Source organism: Suricata suricatta, chromosome 10, assembly GCF_006229205.1.
Source record: "Suricata suricatta isolate VVHF042 chromosome 10, meerkat_22Aug2017_6uvM2_HiC, whole genome shotgun sequence".
NCBI classification, from domain to species: Eukaryota; Metazoa; Chordata; class Mammalia; order Carnivora; family Herpestidae; genus Suricata; species Suricata suricatta.
The window spans coordinates 117,559,014-117,571,410 of record NC_043709.1 but is presented as its reverse complement, the minus strand read 5'-3'; the positions used below and the strand labels follow the sequence as shown (position 1 = coordinate 117,571,410).

The following is a 12,397-nucleotide window of genomic DNA, read 5'->3' as shown; positions in this document are numbered from 1 at the left end:
TTATGGAGACCTTTTATATATCAGTCACTTAGAAATAATGCAATAAAAAGGGAAGTCACAGACTCTGTGATTCCTCAGAGAATGTGCAGGCTTTTGGGGGATCCAGGGAGGGAAGGGACAAGCAAGTTAAAAGCAAATTATATTCCTGTGTTTATAATATGCTACCACATTTCTATGTACACCATTCCCACATGCAAGTGAGATCCCAGTCTGCCTTTTTCTTTATGGAAATACAGATTATTGATGCAGTGTGGTTTACTTGCAGGCAGCAGAGAAACTTTCCGAAATTATCTTTTGCTTCTTTATTAGTCAGAAGCAGCCCAAGGAAAATTTGTATACTGAAATTTCCAAAATTAATCACCAACTGTCAAATGTGATCAAAACACTTGGTATTCATATCTGCTACTATATATACTTTGGGCAACATGGCTGCTAATCCTCAAATCAAATGATGATAAAACTGGAACCATTTTAACAAAACAAAACCCCAAAATAGAGATCAGAAAAATCAAAGTGAAAAAGTCAGCCCAGAAGACATTGTGGCTCTCCTGAGTCCCAGGTCGTGTTGGCCAAGGCAACAATGGATTGACAGTGGACACGTCATTAGTTTTCTTTGAAATAGAAGCAATAGAAGTGAGGCTCATGAAACCCACAAAGAGGTGTGAACCCCAAAGAGCTGTGAAGGCATAAAGGTTTTGAAAACATTCTCAGTAATATAAATGGGGGGGCCCTTTTTTGTCTTCAGTCATCCTATGAAATCACTAAAAGAAAGATGAAGGATGGAATCTTACAGGAAATCAGTACTCAATATATCTGTGACTACAAAATGGTAAGGTATGAGGTATGAAGCCTTGGAAACAAAAGACAAAATAAATGAAAATGAAGATCAAAGACTGGAAGAGGGGGGAAAGGGTTAAGGAGAAAGATGAGCTACAAAAGGAGGAAACAGAAAAGAGATTTGGGACACGGGTTTAGGGAAGGAATGAATAGATAATTTTATTCTATTTAATTAAAAAAAATTTAAGTGGGCTCCATGTCTAACACAGGGCTTGAACTCACAACCCTGAGATCAAGAGTCACATGCTCTGCCCACTGAGCCAGTCAGATGCCCCAGAATAGATAATTTTGAACAATATATTACAGTGCTTTTCAACGAGTGATGATATTACAAATTATTTTTCTATGTTCTTCTCAAGTTTCTATGATTTTTACAGAAGTATTTACAGCTTTTTAAACTAAATAATTGGGGTTTTTTTTCTATTTTACATGGAAGAGTACACTTAGCCTCCTTACTCTGTAAGTTAAATATTCATCTTTACAATTGCATCAGTGTACGGTAAGGTGATATGTCAGGAATTTGAGAACTGCTTAACACACAGTTCCTAAGAGATGTGTTCAAAATATGCGGTCACTTACGTTGTGTGATCCACGGATGGCCTGTGATTCTCTTCCCCATGATGAATACTCGTTCCCTTGCCAAGTCCCCACCTGAATGTGTTTGAATCTCGAAGGAGAGTTTCTGGGATTGGCTGGTACCATTCACACAGGCTCCCTTTCTCAAAGCTGCACGTTTTCATGGCTTGAATTGAAAAGAACAAAGATGAGCTCATCACAATAAATGTGTCAATAAATGGCAATTTCTACCTGTATCAAGCACTTTTTTACTGTTGGCTTTCTTTTTGTTATTATCATCTTTTAAGCATAATTAAAATAATTAGGCAGATGATTTGTATAATTACTAAAAGAGTTTTAAAGAAATCTGAGTGTACTATATTAAAATATCTATAGTAGCTGTAACACAGGAATAAATGCACATACTAAAGAATTTACTCTGATGAGGTGAGATTTCAGTTAGGGCCTAAAGCATTGGCAGTCTCTTCTCACATAACACCTCTATTGCTTACATGGCCCAGATTCTGGTAAGTCTGTTCTTTTACCACAGTATGATTACAAAGCTAAACTTGACTTCAGACTGAAAAAATTAGTCCAACTTCCAAACTACTTAAGTTCAAAGCAATAATATTTACATTAACTTTTATATTGGACCTCTTTCCTTGAAAGTTTTCAATATTCTTGTCATGACTGTATTCTAATATCACATGAAATTACAAGTCTATTGATTTTTTTTGAAATACATAGGTTGTGTGTGAAAACGCTTTCTTCCTCTCTCTGAACATGTTCATGTGTCATTCGGTCTGTCTTAATTTCTCCACTGTTCCTGTGTATGCCATAGAGGATGTAGTACACACACCCGCTTTTAAATGGCTTAAGCACTGTTGGCAAATCATTACCATCACTGAGTTCATGATTTAGTGTAAAGTTTGAGAAGGAAACACTCCATCAAAAGACAAGTGTCTTTAATCGTGAGATTTGGGTATTATTTAGTCTCTGATGTTAATGTTGATCATATAATTATATTTACCTTGTGAAGGGATTTAAAATTCAGTAGAATTTTGTTTTTCATACCATTAACAAAGAAAAGAATAACCTTTTTTTTGATGAGAAGGCATAAAGTTTTAGTCAAGCAAGATAAATGAGCTCAAAGATTTGATGTAAAACACTGTACCCAGAGTCAACAATAACACATTGTACACTTAACAATTTGTTGAGGGTAGATAGCATGTTGTGTTCTTTATACACAACAAACAAACATTAGAAAATGTAAGACCATAGTTAACAGGCCAATTTTTTTGTTATAGTTCATCTTACAAAAAGATGGAGAAGGCAAGATCATGTAATTTGCTCAGAATGTAATAATTCAGTTCATGGGCATTTAAAATAAATAAATAACACCATGACTTCAAAAAAATAATTTCATAGCAGACCTTCAGTCAAGGATATTTCAAGAACTTTATCAAACTTCCCACCCCATCATAAATGACATGACTAAAATTGTAAAGTTGAACTAAGAAATCAGTATTCACTAGCGATACTCATTTGGTATAATTAACTAGAATTTGTGTAAACTTTTAGAAATGCCACAACTTATGTACAATCATAAGAGGATTTAGTGTCCCCATGAGGAAGTCTGAATATCACAAAATCTTCCAGGCCACTATCTTCCATCCGCAATGCACAGCCTATATTCCTAGCCAACTTGAGTTATTTACTACCTCCTCTTATCCGCAGAGTGAGTTGGCTTCGATTTTATGAGTTTTGGGGTCTAGATTAATTTATGGTATATTTGCAAATTAAAATGCATTTCTCCTTTTAAATATAAACCTTACTTGACTTTTTAAGTTTTAGAATTTCTTGACAATGCCGACAGAAGACAAATTAGAATTTCAGCTATACTCTGCATTTTCTGCATGGTCTACACCTTTAATATCAAGACACTTGAGAAATATTATAGTACAGTAAATCTATACACTATCCAATAAATAGGAGGGAAGGGGGAAAATGGGAAAGTGTTCACTTTTTCTGATCTAATGATTTGCCCACTCAGACACAGATTAATTTTTCTCCTCTAAGACTGTGCCTTTGGCTGAGAAGTTCATTCTTAAATTACAAATTTGCCTTAAAATACATGGGCTGGCAGATGCCAATAAATGAAAGCCATCTTTCAATGAGACACAGGTGCTGAAGTGCTCATTTGTACTGGTTCATATGAATGCTACATATTTAACATAGTATTCATTTTATATTTTGGCAGTGGCAAATGAACAAATTCATCTAATTTGAGGGTTTTATAAAACTTCCACCTTAAACATTCCCATTTCATGAGTGTGAAGAGTAGAATAGAGACAAACAGGGATGAATAGGAAAGAACTAGTAAACTGTAGCCCTGAAGTCAAGTAACATCCATGAAATAAGTGTTTTGGATTCAAAAATTCAATTTGAAAATACTTACCTCTTGTTGAGCAGCACAGAAGACTACATGCTGATTCTTCCACTGTAATTTTCTATACACATAGTTTTAATATTAAAACCTGCTCTAACCCAGGTTGAAAATTTCTAACTTGGACACTAGGCCATGTCACTTAGAGATTAAACTAGTATTGTCGATTTTATGGCTATATTTAATACAAAATAGGAATTCACCTACCACACAGGGATTCATCTGATTGGTCAGGGCAATCATATCTAAAATCACATTTCTGGATTTTTTCAACACAGTGACCACTGGACCTGCAAACAAATTCATCGTCTGTACAGTTGTGTGGAGGTAATGTTACTGGAACTGATATTTCTGGTGGAGTTGGGAGATCCACTGGCAAATTACCTTGATAAGATAAAATACAGGCATCATTTAGCAGGTTCTTCACTTAAGATTTTACACAACAAGCTTTTCTATGTATGTTTCACATTCAATGTTATGAAGAATATTTGGTGGCCTTTGGTGATATGCTGAGCTTCATGTAAACATGTTAAGTTGGGAGTTCTAGGTCTTAGTAAGACAAATAACTGATTATGAATAAGTGAAGGTGCACACAGATATCACTGAAAAACTACTCAAAAGTTGCTGAATACTTGAAAGGCTCACAGACAGGGCTAGGATCACTGGGAACCACGGGAGTCTCAGATGCAGGCCTTAGGAGCCAGAGTCAAGACCTGGGTAAACCATCTAGTCCTCTACGTAAATTGAACTTTGTCTTTCACTACTACAGTCAATCCAGCATTTTTTCACCCTGTTTCAAATGTCTTCATGTATTTAAGATTCAACATTGCAAGGGATGCTCAAACTAGAAATATACACCTGGAAATATTTATCATTAAGGTAATAAGTAATGACATTCCAGAGCTTAGAAGAAACTTATAGAAGTTAATTTATATGGTAAGTTAGTCAATAAACATTTATTAACAACATCCCAGGTCACAGGCAAGGTAGGTATAATGCATTGAGCACCAAATATGCCATCATTGCTGTAAAATAGTTTATGGGCTAGGGGATAAGACACTCAGGTAAATACTTCATTACAGTTTCATGGGATACATTTATGATAGATTATAACACCATGGCGGGGAGGATCACACCTACCCTTTACTCCTACATTCACAGCACAATTCATAGACCACAGTACATGGTGGGTACACTATCATTGTGAAATGAATTAATAGGAGGAAAGATGGATGGATGGATGGCTGGATGACAGAGTGAATGAACAGATGGACAAATGGAAGACTATACAGTGTACTCAGAACACATGAAAAGCATACATCAGATGGCAGGAGGGAAGGCTTCCAGAAAAGTAATGCTTAAAAGTTCTTAGCTTTAAAGCGTGATGAGTTACTGCCAAGATGAAAAAAGGTACAAGGTCTCTTTGGATAATGAGAGAAGATTTGTGTGAAGGCAGAAAAATATATTGGCCTGTCATTTTTTGTTTCGCAAAACTGTGAGAGTTTGGCACAGAGAACATCTGGTGATAGAATAAGAATGAATGAGATAAAGTCACTAGATGGGGAACTAGACAGCAGACAATTACCACATCATAAAGAGCTAAGTGGGACCGATTTAGGGGCTTGAAATAAATACAAAACCTGGTGGAGAAGTGCCAAGGTATACAATCTCCACTTTAAGAGATACTTTTCCGGCATTAGTGTGAAGAACGATTTGCAGGCGGTTCTGACACAGAGGAGAACAGCTAATCTTTTACTTTATTCCCAGGCAACTAATAAACCAAAGCAGAGGGTCCGGAGAAAAGAGCAGAGGCCTGAGCAATATCAACTATCCAGTACCCAGAGGCCTGGGGATTCAGGTGCTTTTGGGAATTTGAGGAAAGTCCAATAAGTAGTACTTTCTTAGCTAAAGTTTTGAAGTAATTAAGAGTTAAGACAGAAGCAGATGGCAGATAGGTCAAAATATCAACTTCCTATGAAGTTGATAATGAGAAAAATGATCTATACCTATAGACGGGTAGTCTTCTAAAGTATAATACTCAGAAAGAAGCAGCCTAAGTTATAACCTGTGCTGGAAACTTCCAGCTCTTCTTGTACAGAAGCCTACCATTGAGAACTAGAGCAAGAAGTGAAGCAGATCTGCTTCCTTCAGCTAGCTAGCTCCAGAAAGAAAAGAGGAAGCTAAAAGAACATGTACGCATGCTCAGGCCTTCCTTGCCAACTCAGCAATCCATGTTGTTTTCCCACAACTGCCATTGGGGTTCACTCTCAGGGTTTTGTTTTACCCTTTTCCTTCCTCTCATCTATCCCAATACTTTTTTTTTAAACTTTTTTTTAAATGTTTTATTTATTTTGATACAAAGAGAGACAGAGCATGAGAGGGGGAGGGGCAGAGAGAGAGAAGGAAACACAGAACCGGAAGCAGGCTCCAGGCTCTGAGCTAGCCGTCAGCACAGAGCCCGATGCGGGGCTCGAACCCACATACATGAGATCTGACCTGAGCCAAAGTCGGAGGCTTAACCAACTGAGCCACCCAGGCACCCCTATCCCAATACTTCTTAATTGTGACAGTTACATTCTGTCTCCTGTTCTATTTTTCCATACTTGGTTCCTCTCATCTGGGAATTTCTTTATTTATTTTTTTTTTTTAGCTCAATTTAACATTTAAATAAATGCGTGGTATATTTTATGACAGTTCTTGGTATATGTAGTATTGTAGTGTTCAGATCACCTGGTCTGGCATAGCATTAAAACCAGTTGTCCGATTTGCGTCCTTAAGGTATGATTTCAATTAAAAAAATTTTTTTAATGTTTTTATTTATTTTTGATACAGAGAGAGACAGAGCATGAGAGGGGGAGGGGCAGAGAGAGAAGGAGACACAGAACCGGAAGCAGGCTCCAGGCTCTGAGCTAGCTGTCAGCACAGAGCCTAACGTGGGGCTCGAACCCACGAACGTGAGATCTGACCTGAGCCGAAGTCAGAGACTTAACCAACTGAGCGACCCAGGCACCCCTATGATTTCAATTTAAATGAGGAAATAGTTCCCATTAAGAAGAAGTCATGAACATGAGTGGATGTTTTAGAAAAAGAAAGTTGATGAGCCAATGCTCGGGAAAAACAGAGATAACTCATTTATTCTATGAGAAGTGGTGACAGATAAAAGACCAGTACTGAAAAAAAGAAATTGGAAGATCCTGAAATTCTTTGTCCCGCCCTCATTACTCATTGTTGTTCAGCCAGAGTGAGCACATCTTAAGTCCAGTATGTTTGTATTTAAGAGTAAATAGAGAAAAGTGTCTCTTACTCCTGAGCCAAACTCTGGAAATGGTGGTGTGTGGAACTATGGAGTTTGGCGGATTCCTTGGTGTCTGGCATGCAGAGGTGAAACAGAGGCCTGAAACGTGCTTAGGCCAAGACACGGTTTGGAAACTGAGGCAGGCAAAGGACTGCAAGCATGATGACACATTCTCTGGCCTGCAAAGATGGTCTTTAATCTAGAGACCATGAAAGTCCATTTGTTTTACTTTGCAATGACTTCAAGCAGTATTTCCTAAAGTATCACACTCCAACTCAGGGGATGCTAGAAATTACTTCATGCAGTATATGGATAAGATTTATTATTTTTTAAACATGAATGTTGAACAATAGTGAAATATATCTAGAATAATAAGCCTTTCTTAGATTGGGCTGCTAGAACAGAATACTACAGACTGGGTGGCTTAAACAAGTCTATTTGCCAGAGGTATGGAGGCTGAAAGTCCAAGATCAGGGTGAAAGCAGGGTTGGATTCTTGGATTCTGGGTATGTCCTCTCATGGCTTTCCTTCTTATACTCACGCAGTGAGAGAGAGATCTTATGTCTCTTCCTCTTCTAACTAAAGCACTAATCCCACCATGAGGGCTGCACTTTTCATGACCTACTCTAGCCCAAATTACCCCTAAAAGGTCCAAATACCATCACATTGGGTTGTGAGGGCTTCAACATATGAATATTGAGAGGATATAAACTTTCAGTCCACTGTAAAAGTTATGACTATTATTTTGAACGTGTAATTGCTTCAAAGGCTAGATTTAATGGCAATGATAGAGTTAAGTGTCTTTAAACAACATACCATGAAAAGCTTTGCATATCAAACAAAATTGCAAAGGTGAAATGTAAATGACTGAAATTTACAGTCACCAAGAAGCACAGATTAGTCTGGTTTGAGATGATCTTCTTCCATATCCCTAATCCAGAGGGAAACCCACTCACCCGTGCACCTGACCCCTTAAGTAGATGACTCAGGCTCCAGATGGACTGAGTGTTCTAAGTTCCTGCTCTGTGAATTTTTGTAGCAAATATACTTCGTGTTACCCAAATATAATCTTTTTGATAAAACAGATTTTCCATTTATTTTATGAGAGACTCCACCCCCTATAGCCATTCACATGTTGGTAATTAAGAAAATAAAACCAATACTTTAACACTCCTAGTCCTTGATAAATTATTACCAGCTTCAACAACCCATAACTGTGTGAATTACTTAACTGATGTGTCTAGTTGTTCATCTATCTCCAGGTAACGATATCTGTTTTTTCTGTGACTTCGGATGTTAAGAGATATATTTAATTTTTAAAAATCTAAAAGTCTACTTGAGGTTTCAACGTGATTAATCTTCAGAAAATTGAAAAATCTGAAATATCTCCAAGGTAAAAGCATACATTTTTTTTCTTTTGCACTGAATACAATAACATAGTTCTACCCACAAGGTGAACCAACCACATTCAGAATAAATGTACTGAATGTCAGTATAAGGTCTCCTTTCCAGGAGAGTAGGTTTTGCTAAAAGTTAGCTACTCTTTGAATATGATTGATAATGACTGTGTAATACAGCTGTTTGCCACATACTACGCAGGTGTCTTTTTTCTTGTCTCTAACAACAAATCAGCTCTTTTGAAACATTTTTGCTTTTAAGTCATGCAGTCCGTGAAATTTTCTAGGTGGTACAAAGTATTTTCCATCTCTACAGACACTGTATTATATATCAAAGTGACTACAAAGACTGGAGTAGTAATTGAACTATTTTCAAGCTAAAATCTAAGTATTTTAACAGCCTTGTCCATTTTTGGTATTTAAGCATTTCTCTCAAGAGATGACAAAATTGTAAATTTTTAACTTAAGAAGAGGTTACCTAGTGGTCCAATTTTATATTCTAGAAACACAATAAAACTACTAAGTTGAATGGACCACAGGCTTTGGCCAACTTTTTTCCTATATATTTGTGTATTTCTGTATATTGTTAATATTCCTATGTACTTCCTACATTTTGCCAGACTGCACCAAACATGCTAAAACCAGGATATGATTGAGACTGCAATCATGAGTCTCAAATTTCTTTATTTTGCCTTGAAGTCTTTTATTAAACTGTAAATATTTCCAAAAATTTTTGGTTTTTTCAGAGTATTGTATTTCCTTTAGAAAAATATGGTAGAAAGACCTTAAAACAAAGTGCTTTTATGAAATGTATTATTTTGAGACAAATGTAAGAACCACACCAAACAGTTTAAGGTTAAGCCATAAGGTTAAACGCTGCAGGTGAGATCTTAAAAGTGAAGATGGAAGTATCCATAATTTTCCCCTTGCCCTTTCGTTCCCCCTAAAAATAACACTACTGTTTGCAGAAAGAAGGGAGCCTTAAACAACCAAAACCATTCATCAGGTGGAAGAAGACATCAGAAAAGTTGTGCTTAAGCATCCTATAGTCACCATACCTGCTCAATGTTAAGCTATCAGCAGTTGCAAGATGTGTTGCTGACTTAGCAACAAGTTTCTTGAGAGAAATAAAATACTAATATCTTGGGATGTTGATATTCATTCTAATAATTGATATTTGTAGCAAGACATAATTCTGATAATGCAGAACTGAATTTTTAAAATAGGATGGATGAAAAGTGCTTAGGCAGTGTTTTCCCCAATTTTTAACGGTATGTTGTGATGCCATGTAGTTATGACTTTAGTTTTACAAATAACCCTTGATGCAAGAGAGAAAACTGTCATATGTGTTCTGCTGAAGGGAACATCATTCTTGCTTTTCTAATGTAATTTGGGAAAAAAGAAGACTGCAAAACAGATAATTCCTTTGGGATATTTATTTAAATTTTTGAATGTTTATTTTTGAGAGAGAGACACAGAGAGAGAGAAACAGAGAGAGAGAGAGAGAATGAGCAGGGATGGGGTGTGCTGAGACAGGGCGACAGAATCTGAAGCAGGCTCCAGGCTCTGAGCTGTTAGCACAGAGCCCGATGCGGGGCTTGAACTCACAAACAGTGAGATCATGATCTGAGCTGAAGTCAGCCACTTAACCAACTGAGCCACCCAGGTACCCCAGGATACTTATTTTTAAATATGAATGTTGCCTGACAACAATTCTTACTTAAGATCTACTCTGCAGGTCTGAGGCAAAGTGAGGAGATGTAACTTTGCCATCATTCTCCATTATTAACTACTCCGGGAATCAGCGACATCATCATACACTGATGCCCCCCCTCAAAAAAATCATAGGATTTCTATTGCATGGCTAAGTTTACCTAGTTTCCCTAGACATGTAATTAATCTTGCCTCAAAAATCTTCTCTCCAGTATCCTACTGGATTAGTTTTAAAACATGAATCTATATTCATCAAAGTATTGAAACAAAGAAGGTATGGTCCATAATAGCAAATGGATTTGAAAAGTAAGTTAGAAATGGTCAGAAGTTAGAAAATGAGAAAGAGTTGACCTGGAAAAGCAAATAACTGATGTTCTGGGGGAAAGCAAAAGAAAACTAAATTTACAGCATACATACTTTGGGGGTAAAATTAATAAAAAGCTTACCATTCAAGTGAAGACTGCTCTGAACCAAGGTAACAAGGGGGAAAAAACAGAAGCGATGTGAGAAATATTTTGGGAGTTGGGGTCAGCAGGATATGTAAATGAGCAATTTAAAAGGGAAAATCAAAGGCTTTGGAATTTCAATCCTGGGTTCCTAAAAACTATTGATGTCATTAGAAGGAACAAAGAAGGAATGAGGGAAAGAAAGGTTGATTTTGAGGGAATAGGTAAAAATGAAAGAAGTGAGTCCTTATGGTCACTTTCAGATAATAAAAGTTATAGGGAATGTGCCAATCCACACATTGGGGATCAGGCCAGTATTTTGCATTTGTATGTATGTGTTTTTTAAGATTTTTGCTTTATTTTGTTTCATTAGACAAGGAGGAAAAATGTTTATTTACAAAATAAACAATCAGTTTGTATTGAAAACAGGGGTGCTGGGTGGCTGAGTCAGTTAAGCGTCCGATTTCAGCTCAGGGCATGAGCTCCTGGTTCGTGGGTTCGAGCCTTATGTCAGGCTCTGTGCAGAGCCTGGAGTCCACTTCAGATTCTTTGTCTCCCTCTCTCTCTGCCCCTCCCCTGCTCACATTCTCTGTCTCTTGAAAATAAATGTTAAAAAAAATTTTTTTAAAGAAAACAAATCAATGTCTGTAAGTGAATCTTTTAGTGTTGGTCCCATCTCAGCTTACAGAAGGAAAAAAAAATGGTAATCTTAAAGAACAATATTTTTATTGACAATTCTTGCTTTAGTTTCATCTGATGGCAAGATTACATGAAATTCCTCTATGAAACCTATAGCTTCAGCAGGCCTTGTGGTTTCAACCTAGTGTTTCTTTTGCTATGAAGCCAATGTTAAAACCACACAGTTCAAGCAGTTTTTTAAAGTCCATATTTTTCTTCCAAAACTTGAACCAGAAACTCAGACTAATGGTCTGTAACTGATACTTCGCATCTCTGCCTCTAGGTCTGGCAGCTCCTCTCTGTCCCTTTTGGAACCATCAGCCACAGAATCTAATTATCAAGAGAATTGGAGTAACAACAGTATCAACCATAATGTGTGTTCCCTTTCTATATTCTTTTATGCTCTCCTCTGCCGCGGGGGTCACGATGATGCTCTCTAAGCTCAGGGTTGGAGGCAATTTGGGAAAAGCCCTGGTCACTGCAATCAAACAGGCTTAAGTGAAATGCTCATTCTTTCCCTCAATTGTATATTTTCATCCAGGTCTCTTGTGCTCTTTAATTTTTCATATCTATAAAGTACAAATTGTATTCTCCTCTGAATGAGGTTAGTGTGTTGGATATGCGGTACAACAGGGGTTAACACTGTGGTCCAAAGAAGCAGGTGTACTTTACCACTTTTTAGCTAGGTAGCCACGGGGGGGCTATCCCCTTCTTAGCTTGCTCCATAAAATTGGGATAACAAACACATCGATCCTATGCAACATTTAAGATCTCTTCACTTGCACAGGACTAGACATCCTCCAGACTCTTAAAAGGTTAGAGTATTATATAAGATGATACACATGAGTGGTAAGCTGTGTTATTACCCCATTTATCAGCTCACTCGCTCTCTCCCTCTCTCATAAGGACCTTCTGTATTCTCTACCCTCGCCAAGCCTCTTATTGTAGAGAATGCTTCCCCCTGTTAGGCTCGGCCACACGACTTGCCCCAACCAATGGATGTGAGCAGACATTATGCATACCATGTCTC

The 12,397-nt window shown here is 37.3% G+C and overlaps 1 protein-coding gene across 1 annotated transcript in view; it reads right to left on the bottom strand.

The window, feature by feature from the left end:
- The window catches only part of MALRD1 (MAM and LDL receptor class A domain containing 1), a 759,741-nt gene that overhangs the window by 515,701 nt on the left and 231,643 nt on the right, over positions 1–12,397 (bottom strand). Inside the window, exons 22-23 of the mRNA XM_029955581.1 lie at positions 4,046–4,222; positions 1,417–1,579 (exon numbers count right to left, since the gene is read on the bottom strand). Of these exons, the coding sequence (XP_029811441.1) occupies positions 1,417–1,579; positions 4,046–4,222 (340 nt within the window). The remainder of the gene's footprint in view (positions 1–1,416; positions 1,580–4,045; positions 4,223–12,397) is intronic.